The sequence below is a fragment of the Seriola dumerili genome, unplaced genomic scaffold (assembly GCF_002260705.1).
Source record: "Seriola dumerili isolate Sdu_G_001 unplaced genomic scaffold, Sdu_1.0 BDQW01000003.1, whole genome shotgun sequence".
NCBI lineage: Eukaryota > Metazoa > Chordata > Actinopteri > Carangiformes > Carangidae > Seriola > Seriola dumerili.
Window position 1 is genome coordinate 1,956,889 of NW_019174258.1, and position 21,937 is coordinate 1,978,825.

The window sequence follows — 21,937 nt, forward strand, 5'->3', positions numbered from 1 at the left end:
TTTTATAAACTCATGTAAAGATTTATTATTTACTGTAAAAATACAACAATATCTGAGAAAATTTCCATTTGTTCTGGTCATAAGGTCATCACATAAGGAACTGACTCAAGTGCAAAAACAACAGCATAGAAGATGACGCACATTGTAATAAACTGCAGTTGTGAGAACTAAGTTGCCTAAATGATCATACTGTAGAGAGACTTTTCATTAAAGTATTTAAAGACATAGAAGATTTGTTACAATAGGCACCAGAATATATAAACTTATATACAAATATTAGGGACATGCTAATATCGAGCTGCAGCCTTACTATAAGAGATTTGCTCTTCCTTATCTTTATGTCTCCACTGAGACTGTTATGAATTTAAACAGTCCAAAACCGGTGGTGATAATGGCTTTTATGTGAATTCACCTTGTCAGTGTATGTCAGGAAAATCGGGAATGTCCCTAATATGTTGTACATTTTGTCTAGTACATGCTGTTCAGGCTGTGATAGGCATGTTGTCCCTGTAGCAGGCTGACCTCTGGGGTCCAGTGTAGCTGCACAGGTCCTGGTAGATGCGAGCCATCTGGTCACTGGCATCAGACATATCCAGGTTTGGGTTGTTGCAGTAAGGCTGAGAGCGGCGCATGTTCACTGCCTCCAGCAGGTGCTGGCAATTCACCATAGTGATCTGCCAAAGGGAGAGAGGCGTTTTTATTTAGATTGATTTGTCTTTTTCGTATGTTGGTGTCAAGACTGCAATTTTTAAGTGGAAAAAAAAACAACTGATATTTATGCTTCTCAATCAGTGAAATGTTTGAGTGAGACACATGTTATGACTTGACTGGTCTTACCTGCACAATGACCAGTTTGCTCTTAGCATTGTTGAGATCATGGAGCTCCTCTCCAAAACACAGAGTTATTGTCGGATCAGGAGCAGGAAACTGACCCTCCTGGTATAGCTGCATGGCTGGAACAAAAAAAATATGTGAACAGCTGTTCAAACAACGAGTTTTGCATTGATTTTGACTCTTCTGAGCTTTCAAATACTTGGCTTACCTTGAAGAAACCTTCCTGTGTCAAAGATCTTAACTACAGCATCCCTCTCAAGTTTACAAGGCATGGGGCTGTATTGTGAGCCCACTTCTCCCAGCCCGCTCCAGAAGACACGGCTCTGACACAGCCTTTTGATGAAGATACCCTCCTGGTTAGCACGGACCAGCACACCTCTCTCCAGGTGGCCCAGGAGCTTGCGTGTAACATGGCGCTGGCGGTCGTACTCAATGAGCTCAGCAGGGGGAAAATGAACACTCTGCATGCTGTCTGAACTGTAGAGGGAGCCACGACCCAGGTGCTGTTGTGGGGAGATCCTGCAGCCTTCAGGATGAGTAACCAGTGTGTTCTGCATTAGCTTTCCTCCATAGTAGAAACTGATCATCATTTGGGAGAAAGCTGGAGAGGAGAACATGTAAAAGAATAAGTACAAAGGTTACACAAATAATGATACAAAGTATATACCTTGTATGTTATACTACATTTTTTCCATTATAAATAGCAATGCTTAACTATAGATCTAATGTTATTATGACATAAATAAATACCTGAGCTGATAGTGCCTGATGGCAAAGGGTCCTGATGCAGTGGGAAAGCTGTGAATAACAGGAGGAGGAGGAAGAGGTGAGGGAAGGGTCTTTTTGACACACTGGACACGACCACAATGTCATGTCATTATTTTGCTGCATCATCAGAAATACCATTTCACCAGCACAATCTCCCAAAGAAATAATCAACTTAGTCAGCAAAGTTCAACAGGATGTTAGTCAATACTTCCATTGCAGAATTCAACAGACAAGCAAATAACCTCTATTTAGCACCCACAGCTGTCACTGTGCTTTCCACTGTGGTTGTTCTCAAAGACATTAAAGCTCATCTCACGAAGACGGAACTAGCAGTCTTTCTTGAGAGATGAGACAAAAGGCAGAGATGCCCGGACAACCATCGACCAACAACTGACAGAGCTGTGAAAAGCTAAATTTAATAAGTGGGTAGAAAAAGTTGTCTTACCATTGATGCTGCCTTGGGACCAGTATTCTGGACTGGCCTGGATGCTACAGCCTTCTTCCTGCAAAATACAGCAACACAATGGGTTTTTGTCAACAATCGCCTTTGTGCACTTCATAAACACGAAGATCAAGTGGGAGGGTGTGCATGTGCTATGCAGCAAGTGTTGGAGAAGACAGCAGAGTGTGGTCAGAAAGAAAAAATAACACAAAAGCTGAGTGACAATAAAAGCAAAGGGCATGTAGAAACAGATGTGACAGCAGGCAGCGAGAGAGAGGTGAGAGATAAGTTATTGCTTTACAGTGAGAGGCAGTCTCACCTCTTTAATGAGCTCTTCTATTTCTGCAGGGCTGCAGTCAGTGATATCACCAGAGCTAGTGGTTGCTGCCATGGCCATAACTGAGCTTTTTCCATCTGTGGGTGACAGAATAGCAAATTGTGATTCTTTTCATAGTACAAAAAGTGGTTTTACCAGCTGCACTGTCTTTCATGATTCACATATTTTTTTGATACATTTTATTCTGGGACATGCATTGTCTAATGATAATTTACAAAATAGCATTATGCAAAATTTCTGTTGAAGGTCATCATTGCTGGCTTTCAAGACATCAGTGGTTCAAATGTCCAAGAAGACTAAAATAGAGGCATAAAGGTCACAATAAAACAAACTCACGCTTCTGCTCCTCCTCTGGTACAATGCGATAAACTTTGTAGGGCTCAGAGATGTCCAGCTGCGACCTTTCTGTCACCTCCTCAAAGTCAGGACTTTTATTGAGGGCACAACGGAGCCTAGTCTTCCATGTGGCAGGCTCAGCCTTGTCCCCCTCCTTAAACTTGCCTTTAAACACAGCCCATGCCTGTAGAGGGAAAACTAAATATTAACTGTGGTACTGGAAAATATTGTAAAACTGGACACTTTAAAAAGAAACATAAGGCTGGTCTTCTTTTTCAGCAGAAAGAAAGAAAGAATTGTTATTAATGAATTGTGGCAATTTCTTATTTAGGCTACAATTTTAGTGTGAGAATAACACTGAAGCTTTACTGGGCTATAGCTTTATTATTGTTTAAAAACTATATAAATGCATTCAATTTAGTTTAATTAAAAGTTTCTTATGCTAGAAATGAATCAAAACAAAGACATTTCAAAGCCTAGATGATCATTTCCATTTGGCCCCAAGAGAACCAGACTTGAAGAAGCGCAATTCAGTCATATCCACCACGATGTATTATCAAGTTTTTGGTTCTACTTTGCAGCGCTACGTAAAACCAAAAGTCTATCTACACTAATCTTTAGTCATCTTTCCCCGGGACTACTCAAAAGTGCTGTCAAACCTTAAAAATGGATGCATCTACTTCTTGGTTGTAATCCTGTTTCCCTGCGTGTTTCCATGGAATGCGGAACATTGTGCGGCTTTCATCCTCCCACAGCAGCCCGGAGTACTGACCACTCTGGATCTGCTCCATCAGCCACTGCTTCAGTCTCCGACCTCCCGAGTTTGACATCTCGATGTTTTTGGATTTGTTTACTCGTACCTAAATGAGGAGGATATAATTCACTATATAAATTTTACTACTTACTTTAAAGATATTTTCAACTTTCAATATAACGATTAATCTTAAGTGAAGGTATTTCTTTAAATTGTATTCCACAACGTTCACCCATTAGAATATAAATCAAAAGTAAAAGCACTTACAGTTTGATAAAGATCTGAGCTCTTGGCCCTGTGTGTGTTATCCAGAGAGGCTTACAGATTTCTTACTCTTAGATTTTTTCAAGTGAGCTGTCACCGGCACATAACCATCAATTTTATTGCGCTCCGTGCTATGAATGAAATAGCTGCGTCATTTTGACCAATGAGTGCGTCGAGCTTCAATCGGCCGGCCCATTGCGGAAGTGTTGTTCTCCTAACTGTGCGCATTTACAAGAAATGGCCTGACACAAGCAATGGTTATAAAGTCGCTGCCCACGCCGCGGAGACGTGGTGCTCTGAATAAACCCGGAGAGTCACAAGTTACTCTGTGCTGTGGGGGATTTCTCAGCTCCACACTAGAGTAAAGCGTCCCCTCCACACCCACTCAGCCTCATGACAAACCTTAGAGTTACTGTGCAGGTAAAGTAGCATCTCGTCTGTGTTATGATGATGAAGGTTGATTCCAGTTAACCAAGTCCTCTGGGACATTCTTGTCTTTTATCAAATAGACAAATATTACTATCAAATAGGAAGATACCATGGTCGGAGGATAGTAAGTATAACTCAATATGGTGAATAATAGACTATTTGATATTAGGATCAAAGCGGGATTTACAGTGGACTAAATACAGATAAATGTTATTTTTCTATCCACCATCTTCATTGTTTTCTACCAGACGCCCATGGGCCAAACGTTATGCTGTTAGCAATAAAAAAAAAAATTTTTTTAAAAAGCTGTTGTTTTGACAGAGTCCTCCTCATTTACCCTTACTGTCTATCTACCATAATGTCATAACATTCCTGTAATATTCTGTTGGGCCTGATATAATGCTGAAATGAATAATCAATTCACTGATTACTCAATCGGCAGAAAATTAATGGTCAAATATCAAACATTCACTAGATACCGCTTGTCTGTTGTGAGGATTTCCTGTTATTACTTAGTCTTATGTGATAGTAAATTTATCATTTGGGAGTTTTAGTCCGTTTATCCACAAAACAAGCGATTTGAAGACATCAGCTTGGGGTTTAGAAACATGCAACAGACAATTTTCACCAAAGGATTAAGCTCATTAATCAAGAAAATAATCTGCAGATTAACAGACAATGAAAATAATTAGTCAGTTCCCTTGATAACATCCAGTGCCAAATAAAATTAAAAGTATTTCTGTCTTCATCATTGAACGAGTTCACCAGTTCTGTGCATCCACATCTGACAAAAAAAATACAAATCCACCAATGACATTCAGTTCAGTTCAAGAAGCCCATTGTTATCATTATTATACAAACTTGATAGTATGATAATTACACCAATTACACTGAACAGATTAAAGCCTGTTAATATTCCAACTTCATTCCCTTTCATTATTAAGTTTTGCTAAATTTACAGGAAGCCTGACTTTATGCTTTCTGTTTGATTACAGAGTAAACACCACCTCTCTGGGTGCCCTGCCAGGATTTAGCCTGCCTGAGCATGCCTATATACATGGACCATACACACATAGGAAGGTCTGTTCACAAGGTTTTTCCAGCTATGAAAGCTCAGAATAAGCACATATACTGTAGGTAATGGGAATATTATTATAATTTCAATTTAAGGTCATTTGTAAATTGCAATTTAGAAGCCAAACACTTGCGGTACACCGAGAGTGGAGTTAATGCAACCCCACTGGCCTCCTGACAGAAATCGGTTCCAAGGAAACAGGTAGTAGTGTATTTCCTGGTGAGTTTAATGAGGGTAAATTGATAGTCAGGCCTGGCACTTGTTTAAATAGCTTTTCTGTTCATTAGACACCTTGTCTTGATGTGTCTCCTTAGCACTCAAACTGTGACAGTCATTTTAAGTTAACATTAAAATTACTGTGATCATGTTATTTTGGTAATTCTGTTTGTTTATGTGTAAAATGTTTGATATGCAAGATATACATTTAGATTGTTGAAGACAAAGGACAAAAACATCAGAGAAGAACAAATTCTTATACACATTAAACTCACACTCACTCACATTGTTCGTTATTATCGTCTAGTAGTAACTGTCTATTTGCATGAAGCTGCACAGTCAGAGGCTTGTGGTATAGAGCAGCATTACCAGGTGATCTGCTGAGTAAAACCCAGAAACCTGAAAAAGAATAGAAAAACTATTCTGGGGTTTACTCAGTGCGGTTACCATGAGACAAGCAGCTGATTTACAGGATAGCTGTGCTCTTCAATACTAGCTATGTATATGCTAATTTTCTCTACCCAGGATTTCTTTTATTTACACACAGACACACACCATGGTGTTGATAGTGCAGGTTTATTAGCATTTCTATATTTTTTGTCAATCACTGCATTTTATTATAAAACCAAAAAAAAAAAAACTCCATAAATACACAATTAAAAAAATTAACGTTACCCATGAATTTATAACACATATTCCCTCAAAATCAGTTTTGTCACAAAAAAGATAAAAAGATAACCAGAGCTTCAGTAAAATCAGGAAGACTTGCAGAGGTCCTTCATATGTAGTTATAGTTTTACTCAGCAATACTTTATGTAGCTTCCCTGTTATGTATTACTTAAAGGAACCTTTTGCCAATTTTGAAACTTACTCCAGATATTTCTCTTAGATGCATGTCTCTAAATGGCCATGATATGAATCAGTCCACAGTTTGTTAACAAATGGCAGCCCTGGCTTATCTGATATCAGTTGCCGGGTTAGGGTTAACTGCTGCTCTGCTTGATAAGAGATGCGTCAGCAGCAGTTTTGTTAGCTGGGACAAAGCTGCTGGGAACTGACAGAACCAACTCACAGCTTTTCCTCCCCGGCTATCTGCCAATGTTAACTGATATCAACTCACTATGTTTCACTGTGGATTGTTGGTGACGGATTCTGTTGCAGACGAGGGTACATATAGCGTACACACAGCATGAGAGGACCCAAATAAAACAAAAAGTACCAACTACACTGAAAGAACAACATTCAACTGGGTGTAAACAAATGTTGTTTACTACGTGGGCAGTGATGTGCAACAGTAATATATTTATTGTAACATCTGTAAGTGGCCAGCATCATTGTTTCGTTATTGTGTATTTTACTGGTGCATGCAATGTTAATTGTGTCTACACATTTGACAAGCAGTAGCGCTTGTTTCAGTGGGAGGTACTTTATTTCTATATGCATTAAGTTTATGCTGTTAGCCTGACAAGCATGCTTACTTCCAAAGCTGCAGTGTTGATCAAAGAGTTTACTATTCAGAGCGTGGACAGGACTGCAAACTGGTACACGTCAGAATAACTGGTAAGAATAATTGCAGTCAAAGTAGTTGTAGATTTGTGAATTTCGTTGTCAGAGGGTAAAGAGGGGTCATCCTCATAATTAGATACAAAATGTTCCTTTAAGACAGCATTTATCCGTCACATCTTTAAGGCTAACAAGCTGGACACTGACAGTGTAAAGTGACCACATGGAAGTATGGTGTATTCATCATGGCTAAGGTGCTGAGGTGTTTAGAGTAAGGCGTCTGTGAGCACCGATACCCCTGTTGTGGCTGTACACTTTAAGGGAGCATGGGAGGTACTGGTAGTGAATAGAGTCAGTAGCCCAATTCTAAATCAACCTCCACTGCTTGAAAATGACTATGATGCAAAAAAAAGTAATGTAAAAAAAAAAAAAAAAAAAAAGGCTTGGCTTATAAGGGGGCATTTGTTTCATCTTATGCTTTCAGTGTTATACAAAGGCCTTAAAGTTGGATATAACTTAAAGGTTGATTTGGAATTGAGTACAGAATATCAGCTACTGCCATTTCCAGACAGAATTGGGCAGGACTTTAGCATGGCCAGAGGCCGTTGTTTCAGGTGCTACCTTCAGGATCATCAGAGTTAGACGGCAGAGCACCTACACCCTGATTTATCCAGCGCTGGTCTGCTCCTCTCCTCTGGCTCGCCTGTTGCTCTGTGTACTGGCTCAGCAGGGCCCCCACCTGCTCCTGGTCATTGAATGGACTGGGACGGAAACTGGACTTTAACCATGCTCGGTACTGGGGACAAGAGGAGAGACAGAAAAAACTGTTAACTGTATGTCATTAAAATAATAATCCAAGTATTCAGTTTCTTCCTGGTAAGACATTATAAATAGAATGAATGGCCTGCACTGGAGGAAAGGCCATACAGAGAGCTTTTGATGAAACACTTCTCAGGAAATACCTGCATACATTCCTGCTCACACAGTCACCTGGGACTCAGGATTTCCCCCTCATTCCTCTTACACTCCCATTTTGGTTTAAGGAAAATCTCCTCTTTAAAAATACTCAACTTGTGTGTGTATTTTCATCATCTTGGAAATTCATGGCACATAATAGTTCATATTTCAGTCCTGTTGATCTGTTGTCTCTTATAGCAAGAGGCAGTACAATCCGACAGGATACATCCAAGTTGCCCAATCAGAAGGTCAACAAGTCTGCTGATGACAACGTAGTATAACACAAGTCGTCAAGTGTAATGATTGGACTGCCTGGTTAAACTAAGTTGGTTCAAAAATGTAACAAAATTCTATAAATAAGAAGAGCAAGGTTCATGGTTCTCAGTCACTGTAAAATCGCCAACCAAAGGTGCCACATGAGCACTTGGCCAAATGCCTCAATATAATGAACCTAAGATTGCAAATCTGTAAGGTTTGAAATCAACTGACAAGTTGACACCATGTGGGCATGTGTGAAAGTATTTTGGGTGCAGTGTTTTAAATCTGCATGCATTTTCAGGTGTTTCAGTTGTCGAGCACAAAAACTCACTTTTTCATTTTGAGCTTGTCACATAAATTCATTTTCCAGTTTTTCCAGTTTTCCACTTGGAAAAACTTTTGCTTATAAACAGAAGTGTTAAGATCACTTACAGCTGCAAAGCTTTCAGCAGGTGTTAGTAATGGCTTTTGAAGAAACAAGTATACAGTATGAATTGTGTGTAAAAGTAGTTAAATATTATGACATTTATTGTCACAAGAACTGCATTTTCAATGTTGTTTCAGAGACAGCAGCTGGTCCAAATTACGAGGAACTGCAATTTTTCAAATGATGTTCAGGAATTATTAACTACTTTATGCAATATCTTATTCTTTACGAAATACAACAAAGTGAAAGTCACCCTGAAAGTAATACATTCATCTTCCTAAAATTAGTATTCTCACTGGCAACCTAAAAGACAAAACATTAGAGCACTGACTCATAGGATCAAGACAACAGGCATAGTGAATTAACATTACAAATGCACAGTATAAAGATAACACATCAGTAAGTGGACTAATATCAGATGTTGCTCAAGAGTCTGCTAACTACAACTGTGTCATCTAGAAAAAGAAAATGAATCTTGTCAGAAGCCATAAAGTCCTTTCAAGTATGCCACATTTAAACTGAAAATGAAATGAAATGAAAACATAAAAACTGATGTCAAATGTACCAAAATGTAAATGGGATGGAATTACAATAGGGAATTTGTCCTGTTAGAGTTCAAGTCCTAACTTTAAAGTTGAAACAAAAGCTTGAGTTCAAGCCGACAGGCTAAGGTTCATACGATGGCACTGACATTGGGCAAGGCACAAAACTTTTTGATTCTTTCAAAAGATTGGATGTGCACTACAACATATTTCACGCGCCTTGTCACTGCCACTTGTTGTAGGAAACAGTGTTGTTACAGCTGCATTAGTAACAAAACGACACTGTCGTCTTGAGGATTCCTCACTTTCTATTTGAGGCTGATGTGGGAAAAGCACAAATACAAAAAACCCATTTCCCTTAAAATCCTCGAAATCAGTGCAAGATCTACAAACAATGAGCTTTTTTTTTCAGCCATGTTATGTTGCAAGGTGCTGACAGTAATGCTTAACACGTGATGAGCAGTACCAAGCTGATGCAATCCCAGCAACCCCCCTACAGTTCCCCTTCTCTACTCAATGGTTAGGGTTAACCATTGTCTTTGTCAATGTCTTTAAGGCTTGAACCAGCATTTTAATGCAAGGATGTGTGCACCTGTCATATGCTCAGTTACACCACTTGACATATTCTCTGTGTGGAAAAAAAATGCTCCAAACCAGATTGGAAATAAAACCAGGAAGTTTAAACCACTTAATATTTCCTATAAGTGGTAATATTCTTCAAAGTGAATGCAGACAAATCAAAACTATGAGCATTATAGGGCAGGTCTTTGTCTCCAAGAGAGCAGGATCATGGATTATGTACCCTAAAAAGCTCCTCACCTGTCAAATAACCACCATATTCCCACAAAACTGAGGGTTAAAGTGACAAATAAAACCCTCATATTACAGAAGTGAGAAGTCACAATTTGCATTTCACAGGACAATGCCCTCTAAGTTATAACAGAAGCGGATTAGGACCACTTACTGAGTTCTAATTTAAATATAAGAATTCATATGAATTATTAGATTTTTTTCATATACAATGAATAATGAATAATACGAACCATACACAAACAAAGTAAGATTCAGAAATTTTACTGATTGAATATCTGATTCACAACTTTTTTTTTTTTATTTGCACAGAGGTCTCCTGATGTGATGTGAGGTTTGATGCCCTCTGCCGTTGCTGTTTAGTGTGTGGCTGCAGCTAAGAATCTCAGAAATTCCAGTGTAGTCATAGAGTTGATGGCTTACTGTTTGTTGTTATACAAACAATAATAAAAACATTACACAGAAACAATCACACATGAGACAGTCCACCGCAACTGTCAGGTATATCACGTTCCATGACAACAAGTGAGCCACAATTAACGGTTGTGAGGTTAACCACGGCCTGCCTGTGCAGTGTGAGGGTTATATGCATCATATCCTGTGAGTTCCTGTGCATGTCTAAGTGCCTTTGAATCACCAGCAACAGCACATAACACGCAAACGCATTTGTGTGTTAACATAATGTAAAGCTACTGGTAAGACATGCCATTGAGGAAAAAAAGGGGGGCCTGAATGTTTTCTGTAGGTATTGTGTGTATGTATTCATCATATCTTTGTGTTCCTTTGTGTGTCTACCTCTGAGACTTGTGTCGTTTGGTACTCCTGCAGCTGCTGCTGGAAGCCATAGTTTGGGCCGACAAAAGAGCGAACAGCCTTGACAGCAGACAGACAATCTTCCCAGCTGTGGTGTGTGACAGTCATCAGGTAGGCCACCACCATGGTAGTGCTGCGGGACACACCTGCAAGGCTACATCAACACAAAGGACATTTGGCCGGTTTGGTCATTGTCATTAACCTGCTGGGTGTTTCACATGTTATTTCTTGCTGGGAATAGGTAAATAACAGAACAGGTACTGAATGCTTCTCAAATTGCATCTTCATTCACGGTATAGGATAAATGTTATATGGAAATGCTGACTTGTTCTTGTCAGGCTTGTTTTTGGTTCTATCCTTGTGGGCATGCTTTCATGAAAGCCTACATCCACAGTAAATATGCCAATAAGGAGGTGGTTGCTGCTTAGATAAAAACCTACCAGTGAACAAGACAAGAGCCACCATTCAAGCGACATTCATGGATGAAGCTGATGCACTCTTTAAAATGCTGTAGTCTGGAAAGAAAGAAACACACAGACAAAAACACAACAACTTATTATATTATTAACTACTTTCAAATTCTGACAAAACTGATGTAGCACACATTATTCTGTGGTATGCAGTATGAGATATAGAATATAGAAACAAATGTTTTGAATCAAGAATAACATTAGTACTATCTCACTCATCAAATCAGGAAACCAGCCTGCTTTTTCTCAGGTAGAGTGGTATAAAGGTTTTACAGCTAAAAATACAGTACACATTATAGGATATGAGAAAGGACACCTTGAACTGAAACTCGAGGCCCTAACTGTGTGTTACAGATTGGTTGCTGAAACTGTGTCAACATGATACTGTTCTGATTTTGACTGTAGAAACTGCAGGTAAGTCTCAAATATACTCCCAGAATGTGGCAGTTATTTTTGATAGATTTTTTATTTGTTCTAAGGAACAGACATGTTGCAGAGTAGTGATTTTTCTTTCAGCTACTCCAACTAGTCATGTGAGAAAAAGGTCGGTCAGCTCAAGCAAAGTTTGTGGTAGACCAGAGCACAGACAGTAGCGACAGACAAGGGAAGTAAATGTCCTCGTTTTTGTCTATCTGCAAAATTACATTGGTTTTCAGCATTCATTTATTCTGTCTAAAAATGACCATGTGAATCATTTGGACTTTACAAAAAAAAAAACAGCAGTGGTCCTGGCTAATGGTGGACCATGAATGTTTACATTACACCCTCCAAACGTAAAAGTTATGACTCACACAGAGGCTGTCAGACAGGCATCTCAAAGATACAGGCCAACTAAGAGCTAAGAAATCCTAAAAACACAAACTCTATTGTACCCCGACCAAAAAAATACAAATAAACAACAAAACATTAGCTGTATAATATAAAAGGTCACAGAAATCCTCAGAATGTGAGTCTTCTTTGAAATAAAAATGAACATAAAGCAGCACAATGTAGTGCAACTGCTCCTCAAATATCCTACTTGTTCACTGTCAGGAAACACTGATGGTGTTTTGCATAATCAAGAACTGCATGGCAGATAGCACTGTCTCCTGAGGAGCAGATGCTGGTTACTCAATAGCAGACAGAATAACAGACTGGGGCTAAAATAGATTGACTGCCACTTTTCTTTTTTCCTCCTTCCTGAGATCCAAACTCCTCTTTAAAAGATGTCTCCTCAGCACTTTGTTCTGTCTTCCTAGCAAAGAGGTTTCCGGCCGTCTTGTTTAATATGCAGAAAATTACCTTGTGACAAAGATTTGAGGTTTTTAGCCAGCTGAATCAAGAGTGAAACTAAATAAGCTGTTGACCTATAGTATATCCAGAGTGCTTATGTAATTCTAGGATATGGTGAAATTGTATTTGATATAATTGCATCAGTATGCATAAGAAATCATTTTTGAAAACAAAACAAATACCACAAAGTACACTATGGTGGACATATGCGCTCCTTGCGCAAATCCACATCACATTTTGAAAATGTTTGATGCAAATCAGTTTACACCTTCATGGGTCAGTGCACACTGTGCATTAAAAACATAGCATACTTTTCGTGAGAATGTTCACAAAAAAGGGGAACCCCAGGCCTTCCACAAACATGAACATGTGTATGTTAGCAGCTATATAAATCAACGGCTAAGGCAATTCCAATTAAATATTTTGAGCTGACATCACATCAGGTGTCAATTCTACACTAACCTTGACAATATCAATGACAACGGTGACCAAGTCGGCCTTGATATCCCAGCTACTTGTTACTGACATTTAACCTTTGTTGTTAGGCTGCTCTTCATCCACTGCACACCTGACAATCATAGAGATGGATGTTTCTGAGGCCCTGACTGGAAACCTTTGTTTTATCTAATAAGTTTTGTGAGAGTTTTTCCTTGTTTTCATAAGGGTTTAAGGTTGGCTGTCATTTTAGATGTCAATTTCAGGTTACTTTTTGTTATATGGTAAGTGATAAAGCCAATTGAGACCGTAACTGCAATTTAGGGCTACACAAATGACCCCGACTTCCTGACATCCATCCCAAAGTGCAGTTATAAGGGCTTTATGAAAGTTTAAGGGTGTTCAGACAGTTTCAAACCACTACAGTTGCCCCAAAAAATGCAGAGCCTTTGTGAGAGAGATGGTCTCTGCTCTTGGACCTTACAAATGGGAGGGGCAATCAGACCTGGCTAGAGGGGCCCCTAGCTGGTGGCGAGCATGGTGGGGCGGCAGTTGGCCTCACCACTCCCGTCAGTCAGACCAGTGATTGTGACAGAAGGGGTTTATTAAAGCACTGGGTGGTCGAGGCCAACAGCCAGATGTCACATGAAGGTTTCCTTCCTCTGCTGCCTGAGGGAAGGACGCTTGATTGCGACAGTGGAGGTCAGACACCTCCAACCCAAACCAATCAGCAATATCCAACTGAACATTAAACCTCAAATCTCATTAATTTTAACCCGGCTCTACTTTCTTGTTTCACAGGGCTACAGCAACAACAACTTCAATGACTGCAGAGCTCAAAGTCACCCTCAGAGTTAGTCTCCCCATCCAGGCCAATAACCCCAACATTTTGCCAGAATATTCATATATCTACTCTGGATCAGTTTACAGTCTGAGTCTCCTGGTCATGGTGGATTGGCCTTACAGACACGAAGGATCAGTGTTCAGCCTGCATTCAAGCAAGCAATGTGTCACACATTTGTCTACTATGTTGTCAGAAGGTTAATTGATCATCCTGCATTAAAAGTTTCCCCCACTTTTCCTTTGTCTTTCTCCCCATTTTAGCATGGCAAATTCCCTTATTGTACAGTCTTTGTCTCCGCAGATTTCGCTGTTGAGCTGTGAATGGTATAGAGAGCAATGTGCTTCCAATAAACATGGTGTCAACAGCAGTTTTTTACCTGCCAATAAGGAACATAATGTATCGGAGGTCTATGCAGCTCCCTCCAAGAGCCCACCTCCGTCTGTGCAGGAGCTCCGACCAACCAGTAGAAGGCACTGGTGCAGCAACAATGACATAAACCCTCACCAGCTCCAGTACTGTTTTAAAAGTGGGTCGTCTGCAGGGGTCGCAAGACATGACAGTGCTCTTTTGTACTAATGCTCAATCTGCAACCTGTGATTGATTTTTCTGTTTTGTGCCCTTAACCCATGTCAAGAGATTAATCCAGAATGACTACAGCTAGTGTTGCATGAGGTCAAAGACCCTACATAGAAATCAACACAGATGCTATGACTAATATGTTATGTTAGCAACCGCTGGAAGGGTGGAGGGACAGCTCATACCTCTTTCAACACTGAGTCTGCCTCCTAATGAGCAACGACACACTGAACACACATCTCTCTCTTTCGCCTTCTCTTTCCTTCTCCCTCTCCTCGTTTCTCCCTCCCTCTCTCTCTCTCGCTCTCTCTCACACACACACACATACATATATACTGTACATATAAACACAGAAAGTAAAAACTGTTATTACCACTCAAAATTTAGGAACATTATAGGATTAATTCAATATTGCAGGGTCTTCTTCACTTCATATATCTATAAGTCAGGAACATACTTATAATATATAACTTAAATAATCTAAGAGCTACTGGTCACTTCACTCTCTGATATACTACTTAAATTTAGAAAAAGTATAAATTCAGCAAGTAGTTAATGTCTGAAAATTACCAACAGGAACGTGCAATTACGAAAAAAAATTATTCAGTCAGTTTTTTGTCAAAACTTGACAAATCTCTATATAATCTTTGTAAAGGTTTGCGTGGCTCTCATACTCTGGGAACACATCTGGTGAGTGACAGTGTTGAAACCATACTGCATGACTCATCATGGCTTCAGAAATTCACATGGAGAAGGACATTTTAAATGTGAGGTATAAGCAGTACTAGTTAGTCTAAAAGCCTGTGTGTGTGTGTGTGTGTGTGTGTGTGTGTGTGTGTGTGTGTGTGTGTGTGTGTGTGTGTGTGTGTGTGTGTGTGTGTGCTCAGCAGATTCTGGCTGGAAGCATCAGCTGCATGAATACAAAGGTACGTCATGTCCTGAAAAACATATATGAAAAACTATATAAGCACTGAAACAAAATTCAAGAAAATAGACCATGCATGTTATATCTGAATCTAACCTCTAAATCCTCAATTATATGTATATTAGTGGCAAAAATTATGGCCCAAGTCATTTTTACAGATGAGTCTGGCAAACAGAGAAATTTCTTATCTAAATGAGTAGTTTACTGTGAATGCTTTCTGTTGTTGAGTTAAAAATTATTTTCCACTGTTCAAGACAAACACACTTAAATTTCCCATCACCTGGATAAGCCATGGAGAATATGTTGTAGATCTTGCTAATACATACTGGACAGCAAGGCCCTCTGTAACAAATCACTACTATACACAACTAAATTAAACATTTATTGTCCCTCTCTCTGGTAATTACACCAGATTTCAGTGGCTTAAGAATCTTCACATGGTTTGTGATATTATTAGTACATGTCCCTACAAAGCTCATCAGTGCGCACTTGAACTGTCCATCTCAGACACACAAGTCTCTTGCTCCAACCATAACTCATCACCACCCCCAGCTGGCTGACAGGACACATCACATTATTAAAGAGACATGCACAATCATACCAAAATTTTCTCAGAAAGTACTGGTTTGATTCATAACAACCTGTCATGAACACATCGCAAAAACACCAGCCAACCTGGAATGTCCACGAACCTCAAACACTGGCTTAGCATTGTTGTACACAGACAGGATGTGGGTGATGCCATTCTTAGACAGACTTTCTCTGTTTTCTGCATCTGGGACAAGGAGAGAGAGGAATATATCACACCAACCAAACACAACAACAAATCAGACCAGTTACTCTATACAGTAAGCTGTTACAGAAGCAGGTCTGTGAGCTGTTTACTGTCCTGCAACATCATTTGGCACCGTTAGGCCTGTGGTCACTTGCTCCCGTCACTTGAACTAATTTTAGCCACTATGTTTGTGCCATCATGTAGAGCCATAATCATGCAGCTAAAGTTAGAAATCTGCAAACGCCACATTAACTGGGAAGGGGTTGTTACAGGCCAGGGAATGATATACTAACCACTTTTAATTCTTATTCCATATGAAGTAACACTCCCTAGCTTCTTAATTATTTTTTGTAAATGAGGCTTTTACATCTTTCTGCAATCTATGCTTGACAGAGGAGCAACTTTCAGTTTCAAAATCTGATGTTTGATAGTTAAGACCATATGCTATAAATATACTGTATAAGACAATATTTAAATTGAAAACCTTTCACAGTAAGTAAGATCAAAATGTATGTTTAAGAATACTGATTGTAAAGGGCTGCAATATTCTACTGTGTCAACCCCTATCATTGAACTATCATTGGGACGTTCTGCCTTTTGTGCGGAAAACCTGGCCTGACCCAGCTCTGCTGTTTGCGTCAAACTTAGAAACATCAAATCAATTTACATCATGATTGTCTTACCTCTTATATTCCCAAGGTAGAGCCCGTCGACAACCTGTGAAGCAGCAGTCACAGACATGTTGCATTCAGGTTAGATATTCACTACACTCCAGCTTCAAAAAATTTACTTGAAAGGAACAAATGTCGTGGGTTGAGCCAGATTGGATTTAAGGCTTAAGGCTTAAGAAGCAAGTACCAGCAAAGCAAGCATTCCCTGTAGCCATACAAGGCCTGATGCAACGATGCATGATTATCAGCACAAAGTGATGAGCGACAAGCAGTTACTGAGCGATGCTGTACAACTGTGGTACTAGTACCATGAGGCAGTAGTTGCCTAATGACTATTAAGCACTGGATTCACACTAATAAAATGTAAAACCAACAAAGCCTGCACATTTTCTTTTGCAATTAAGAATGGAAATACAGATGCTTATGAAAAGCTTTTTTAATATGAAATTAAAATTCACTGGTCTTACTTAACAGACTGGTTTCCAACACAAATTTTGCTGTTTGAGTTTCACATTGTATTGACTAACTATACTTGGCATTTGTTTTATTTGACATGTAAGCAGTTAACCTTTAGCCATCGTTTGGAAAGTAAATGTCACAGTATCATGATACAAATGTAGAGCAAAATTTAAATGAAGTCTGACAATGTCATAATTCACTGATGTGACCTCGGAGCAGTTACATGAGCCCCTCATTAGAAGGTTAGAGGACTAGGTCGGCAACTAAGCTGGATGGATTCAGTGCCTTCCTTCTGGGCACTTCAGTAAAAACCAAGCCTTCCAGCTGTGCCTCTGATACAGGTTGAAACCAGCTGCTTTTAAATGTCGCCGGATCTCAACCTTGAGGCAGCCTAAATCTTGGTTTTAGCTGTTGACACATTATTGAAACAATGAAAACGCAAGCTGTGTGCGGCTCTAAAAACTTCCGAGCGTAGTATCCAGCATGCATCGGATTCATTTACACTGCCTATCGCACAGTATCAATGCGAGACAGAGCAAAACATGTGACGTGATTGATTAACGTAGTTGAGTCAGGCGTCCACCGGGGTAGACTTTGTGGAGTTTTACCACAAAACAGCCACTGACAACAACATAACACCAGAACAAAAACACTTAAGCAAAGCCTACCTTATTCATTCCATTGCCCATGATGACCCTGAACCAGCCTCCGATGAGCTGCAGCACTTTAATATGTGGAGCAGCTAGGTTATGTTTGCATGGACTTTGAATCCAAAACGCGACGCTGAAATGACCGACTTCCAACTTACCAAACAGTGGGAAAAACCTTCACTTCCGTCGCTATGTTTGCCTGTTATTCGACAACATTATGAAGTTCCACTACCGTACCTAAAACAATAATGTTATTAATTCGGCACCAACAACAGTTCCGTCATGCTGTGTCGTCTTCCGGATTGTTTTGACGTGAAACAACTGCAGCTGCGGCTTCATCCGGTAAGTGACATCATCACAGCATGCCGCCGTCAGCTCAGCTGTACTTTGTCCCAGCCTTCACCTTCATGCTCACACAGCTTCAGTGCAATGTCCAACAATTAACAATGTAGGATTTAGACATATGCATATTATCATGAACCTCCAAATCCTTTATATGACAGTTACATTGCTAATACCCCATATGGAAACCGAGAACCATTATACATATTAAATTAATCCATAAAATGAGCAAAAAGTCGATCCCTCCTGTAATCCTGGGTTTATCCTAACTACCCACCCGAGCCCCCACATACTTGTTTCGAGTCCACGCAATGTTGCTATGCAACAATTACAAGAATAATTCGAGCCGTCGTCAGCACCACAGTGTACCTCTAGTGTCAATGACAAAATATTTTGCTTCCATAAACCTACAAATGGGAACCTTTGATTTTAAGTACTACCACGACCTTCGACCTAGTTCTGTAATCCCCAAGAGATGATCACATGGGCAGATTTGTTCAGAAATTTGTCAGGGCAGAAAAAATATTTTAAAAGCCTACTGTTAACAATTTCTTGGTAGGTGTTTAAAGTCTATTTTTTATTTTAATATTTTCTATGACCAAAGTCACAATGACAAACACAAATGAGTAGCTGGTAACAATATATTTGGATTTGAATTTTTGAAAAGGATACTGATCATTTGCTGATGTGACTAAAACTTCAGCTGTTAACTAGCTCATAAGACAAGTACTCCTGGTGATGAAGTTGGTGTTCAAAAACACACAAACATACTTAGCATCTGCTCGTTTTGGAGAGAAAACCTTGAGCGGAATGTATAAAAAAAAAAAAAAAAACCTACACTGCTATTTTACAGTTACAACCTGTACATAACCAAAAAAAACCTAACTGCCTCATTATATAATTTTAGGTCTAGTCATTCTCTCCTGAATTTCTGATAGGAAACAGTCATTTGATGTAAAAGCAGTATTCATGTAGAAGTCACAAAGTTAACAACTGAATTTTTTTTGTCAGTTTAGCCATTTTTATTTTTATTTCTATTATACACAATGACCTTAAGAGGAAGAGGTCTTCCAAATGCACAAGCTGAGGTAAATGTGGACAAGTGATAAATACAGAAATATAAGTATTCTTGTATTGTTGAGTTGGTCTGCCTTTATTTTCAAGTATGTGTGATGGTCCTCTGGGTCCTTTACTTTTTCCATTGCTTGTTTTCGTAGTCCCATTTGGCTGAGAAGCCCTCTACTGGGTTGATTCTCATGTCCAGCATCCTCTGCAGCTCCTTCTCTTTGTACTCAGGGTCAAAGGTGTGTGGGACTGGTCCATAGACTGCAAATAGACAATAGCACAGGTCATGCCATGAGCCTGAGTAGACTTCAAGCAAACAATATAACACTGATAACTGCCTTCTTCTGTTACTCTTTGAGCCTTTATTTGGAAAACAGGTGCAGCTGTACATCCTGCACATATTTGAATGCATACAACAGCTATTTTTCCCCCATACTTACCATACTTTCTCTGCCAGAGCACAATCAGCCCAGTGAAGCTGAAGAAGAACAGCACGCCTCCAACCACAGACTTCCACTGAGATGATCCCTTGTTCATTTCAGCAAAGCTCTGGTTGAAGCTGATGCGGTACACTGACCATTGGAAACACACAAAGCTTGGTGATTAAAGTTGTAAGACTGGAAAAATTACTGAAACTAGTAAGACATTACTGCACATATTTATAGAATATTTGCTGGGAATAAAATCAGCTTGAGCAAAAAGTGATGAGCATTAGAGCATCTCAGAAAAGCAGAGTGTAGTGTTGCAGTCCTACATGCAATCTTCTCCTCATTAGAGAGTGCGGCCCAGGAGCCCTTCTCCTTCTCCTTCAGGGACTTCTGCTCTGCACTAAGGCTCTGCACATAGCGGATATCTGGGAGGGGGTTATCCGGCCTGTCAAAGTAGGCAGGGAGAGTGTAGACCTCTACCTTAGCAACACCTGCAGGGGACAACAAAGAATGAATGCCTTCATCCGGGTCGATGTTCTTTAGAAATACCTGCCTCATATGAAATATCATAAGTATTCTAACACTAAAACGTTTCTTTTCTATTAAATACTCAGAGAGAAAGCAATGCAATGACTACAGAAAGCATCTAAATGTCATCATCTGAATTTTGCTAAATATCACTTGTGGCATTCCTCAGTTTTTTGCTTCATCTTAAAATTGCAATTACTAACCTCAAACTACATTGATAGATTAATTATGAATTTAGGTTTCCATAGCTAATGAAGTTTATTTAAGAACACAAAAAAAACAAACATTTGTCTGGATTTGGTTGTGGATGTGCTACCCCATGAAATTAGCAGGTGTGGTGTTTGGCTGTGCACTGTTAGCATGACCTAGTAATTCATATACACCCAACATTTAGTATGTCACTTAATACATTTCTACATATATTAGATATTTGAGTAGAGAGAACATGTAAACAGAATTCAAAGACCTGCTGAAAGTTAATTTACTGATGGGCTTTACTCTCCTCTATATCATATTAGCTAATGTTTTACATATTAGATTTAGAGTTGAGAGATGAATTAATCACCTGAGCTTTTGAAAGGTCACCAGTGATTTAATTTATGCGAAAATGTCATGCTTACCTCTGTGACACAAAAGTAGTAGTCAATGTACAAGAATCATAAGTAGAAACAGTGATTACATAGGACACAAACTGCATCTGCTATCATACCGCCACCCAGAAATAGAAAATACCCCATGTCATATCAGGTGATAATTACCATGCCCTCCGCGTACACAGACAGATGTGGAGATGGCACGTTTGCCAACAAGGCGAAAGGCTCTGGTGGCCAGCATTCTGGAAGAAGTCATAGTTGAGACATTAAATACTTTTCAACACATTTAAACACATCCACATATTCACTCAGCTTTCCTACAATGATTTTGATGTTACAGCGGACAAATTCTAACGATACCATGAAAAATAACCTGTTTCATCTGGAGATCATATATAACAATATATGAATAAACATTTAATTTATGCGAAGTTGCTACCTAAGGGACTAGTCCTGTGTCGTGAGTATATAAGATAGTGCCCCAACATTTGACAGTCTTTAAACATTGGTATGCTTAATGTAATCAAAAATTGTGATTTACATTAATATTAGCTATTTACATGTTTGTCGATTTATAGTTGATGAGACTACACGTCTAAACCAAAGGTCTAGCGGTACACCGCAATGCTAAGCTAATGTTAACGTTAGCTGCAAACACAAGGTCATAGCGCCCCGGGAAAAAATAATCAGAGAAAAAACTGTTTTTCTTGGACAGTACTGTATAATTCAACATTACGCCACTGACTGAAACTGCATATCGAATAGCCTATGAGATTTTTTATGTATGCGTAACGCACCTGCCTGAACGAATCTGATGCTAGACGCTAACGACAGCTAGCCGGTAAGTTAGCACGTCCTAGCTCCGATCCGCGCTGACAAAGTCACTTCTACACAACTGCTTATTTCGGTAAAAAATGCCGTTTCATCATACATTTTAAATGTGTATAATGTCATAGTGTAGGTAAATGGTGACGTGAAGTGTACTTCTACCAGGTTAGAAAAGTGCTGTTAATTAAAAAACACAACCTACTCTCTTCCCTGCTCCGTCCACCGACGTTTCTGAAAGGAAGTATGATTGAGAATGTGAGCGGAAATACTCAAATTACGTTACCCGGAGGCAGGTCACAAGGCCGGACCGA

At 39.4% G+C, this 21,937-nt stretch overlaps 3 protein-coding genes across 4 annotated transcripts in view; all 3 read right to left on the bottom strand.

Moving 5' to 3' along the window:
* irf8 (interferon regulatory factor 8) overlaps window positions 1-3,847 on the bottom strand; it is a 4,044-nt gene extending 197 nt beyond the window's left edge. Inside the window, exons 1-9 of the mRNA XM_022741293.1 lie at window positions 3,739-3,847; window positions 3,377-3,577; window positions 2,718-2,901; window positions 2,364-2,458; window positions 2,048-2,105; window positions 1,585-1,632; window positions 1,043-1,435; window positions 838-953; window positions 1-674 (exon numbers count right to left, since the gene is read on the bottom strand). The exon at window positions 1-674 is cut by the window's left edge and continues 197 nt beyond it. Of these exons, the coding sequence (XP_022597014.1) occupies window positions 483-674; window positions 838-953; window positions 1,043-1,435; window positions 1,585-1,632; window positions 2,048-2,105; window positions 2,364-2,458; window positions 2,718-2,901; window positions 3,377-3,547 (1,257 nt within the window). The 5' untranslated portion in view covers window positions 3,548-3,577; window positions 3,739-3,847 and the 3' untranslated portion in view covers window positions 1-482. The remainder of the gene's footprint in view (window positions 675-837; window positions 954-1,042; window positions 1,436-1,584; window positions 1,633-2,047; window positions 2,106-2,363; window positions 2,459-2,717; window positions 2,902-3,376; window positions 3,578-3,738) is intronic.
* A 2,216-nt stretch (window positions 3,848-6,063) lies between these two features.
* LOC111220084 (dual specificity protein phosphatase 22-A-like) lies at window positions 6,064-18,144 on the bottom strand. The gene is made up of 7 exons (XM_022743046.1): window positions 17,861-18,144; window positions 16,746-16,779; window positions 15,980-16,062; window positions 15,251-15,300; window positions 11,206-11,280; window positions 10,748-10,919; window positions 6,064-7,754 (listed from the first exon to the last, which is right to left on the bottom strand). Exons 1-7 carry the CDS (start codon window positions 17,879-17,881, stop codon window positions 7,569-7,571), a joined length of 621 nt encoding a protein of 206 aa, XP_022598767.1. The 5' UTR covers window positions 17,882-18,144; the 3' UTR covers window positions 6,064-7,568.
* Window positions 18,145-19,188: 1,044 nt separating this feature from the next.
* On the bottom strand, window positions 19,189-21,908 carry LOC111218574. Of its 2 annotated transcripts, none has more exons than XM_022740943.1 (5): window positions 21,829-21,908; window positions 20,964-21,040; window positions 20,004-20,168; window positions 19,690-19,821; window positions 19,189-19,510 (listed from the first exon to the last, which is right to left on the bottom strand). In XM_022740943.1, the coding sequence occupies exons 2-5, from the start codon at window positions 21,037-21,039 to the stop codon at window positions 19,374-19,376; spliced, it is 510 nt and encodes a 169-aa protein (XP_022596664.1). In that variant the 5' UTR covers window position 21,040; window positions 21,829-21,908; the 3' UTR covers window positions 19,189-19,373. The 2 variants fall into 2 exon arrangements, with proteins under 2 accessions (XP_022596664.1, XP_022596672.1); XM_022740951.1 differs by having other exon boundaries at window positions 21,825-21,843.
* Window positions 21,909-21,937: the final 29 nt, after the last annotated feature.

Bases quoted from the DNA above. Each gene is read 5' to 3' on its own strand.
- LOC111220084 (XM_022743046.1), bottom strand. From the start codon at position 17,881: ATGGGCAATGGAATGAATAAG. The intron at 16,063-16,745 runs GTAAGACAATCA...TCCTTGTCCCAG, and splicing joins CTACCTTGGGAATATAAGAG to ATGCAGAAAACAGAGAAAGT. The intron at 10,920-11,205 runs GTAGGTTTTTAT...GTGTTGATGTAG, and splicing joins GGCTCTTGTCTTGTTCACTG to CCTTGCAGGTGTGTCCCGCA.
- LOC111218574 (XM_022740943.1), bottom strand. From the start codon at position 21,039: ATGCTGGCCACCAGAGCCTTTCGCCTTGTTGGCAAACGTGCCATCTCC. The intron at 19,822-20,003 runs GTAGGACTGCAA...TCCAATGGTCAG, and splicing joins TAATGAGGAGAAGATTGCAT to TGTACCGCATCAGCTTCAAC. The intron at 19,511-19,689 runs GTAAGTATGGGG...GTCTATTTGCAG, and splicing joins GCTCTGGCAGAGAAAGTATG to TCTATGGACCAGTCCCACAC.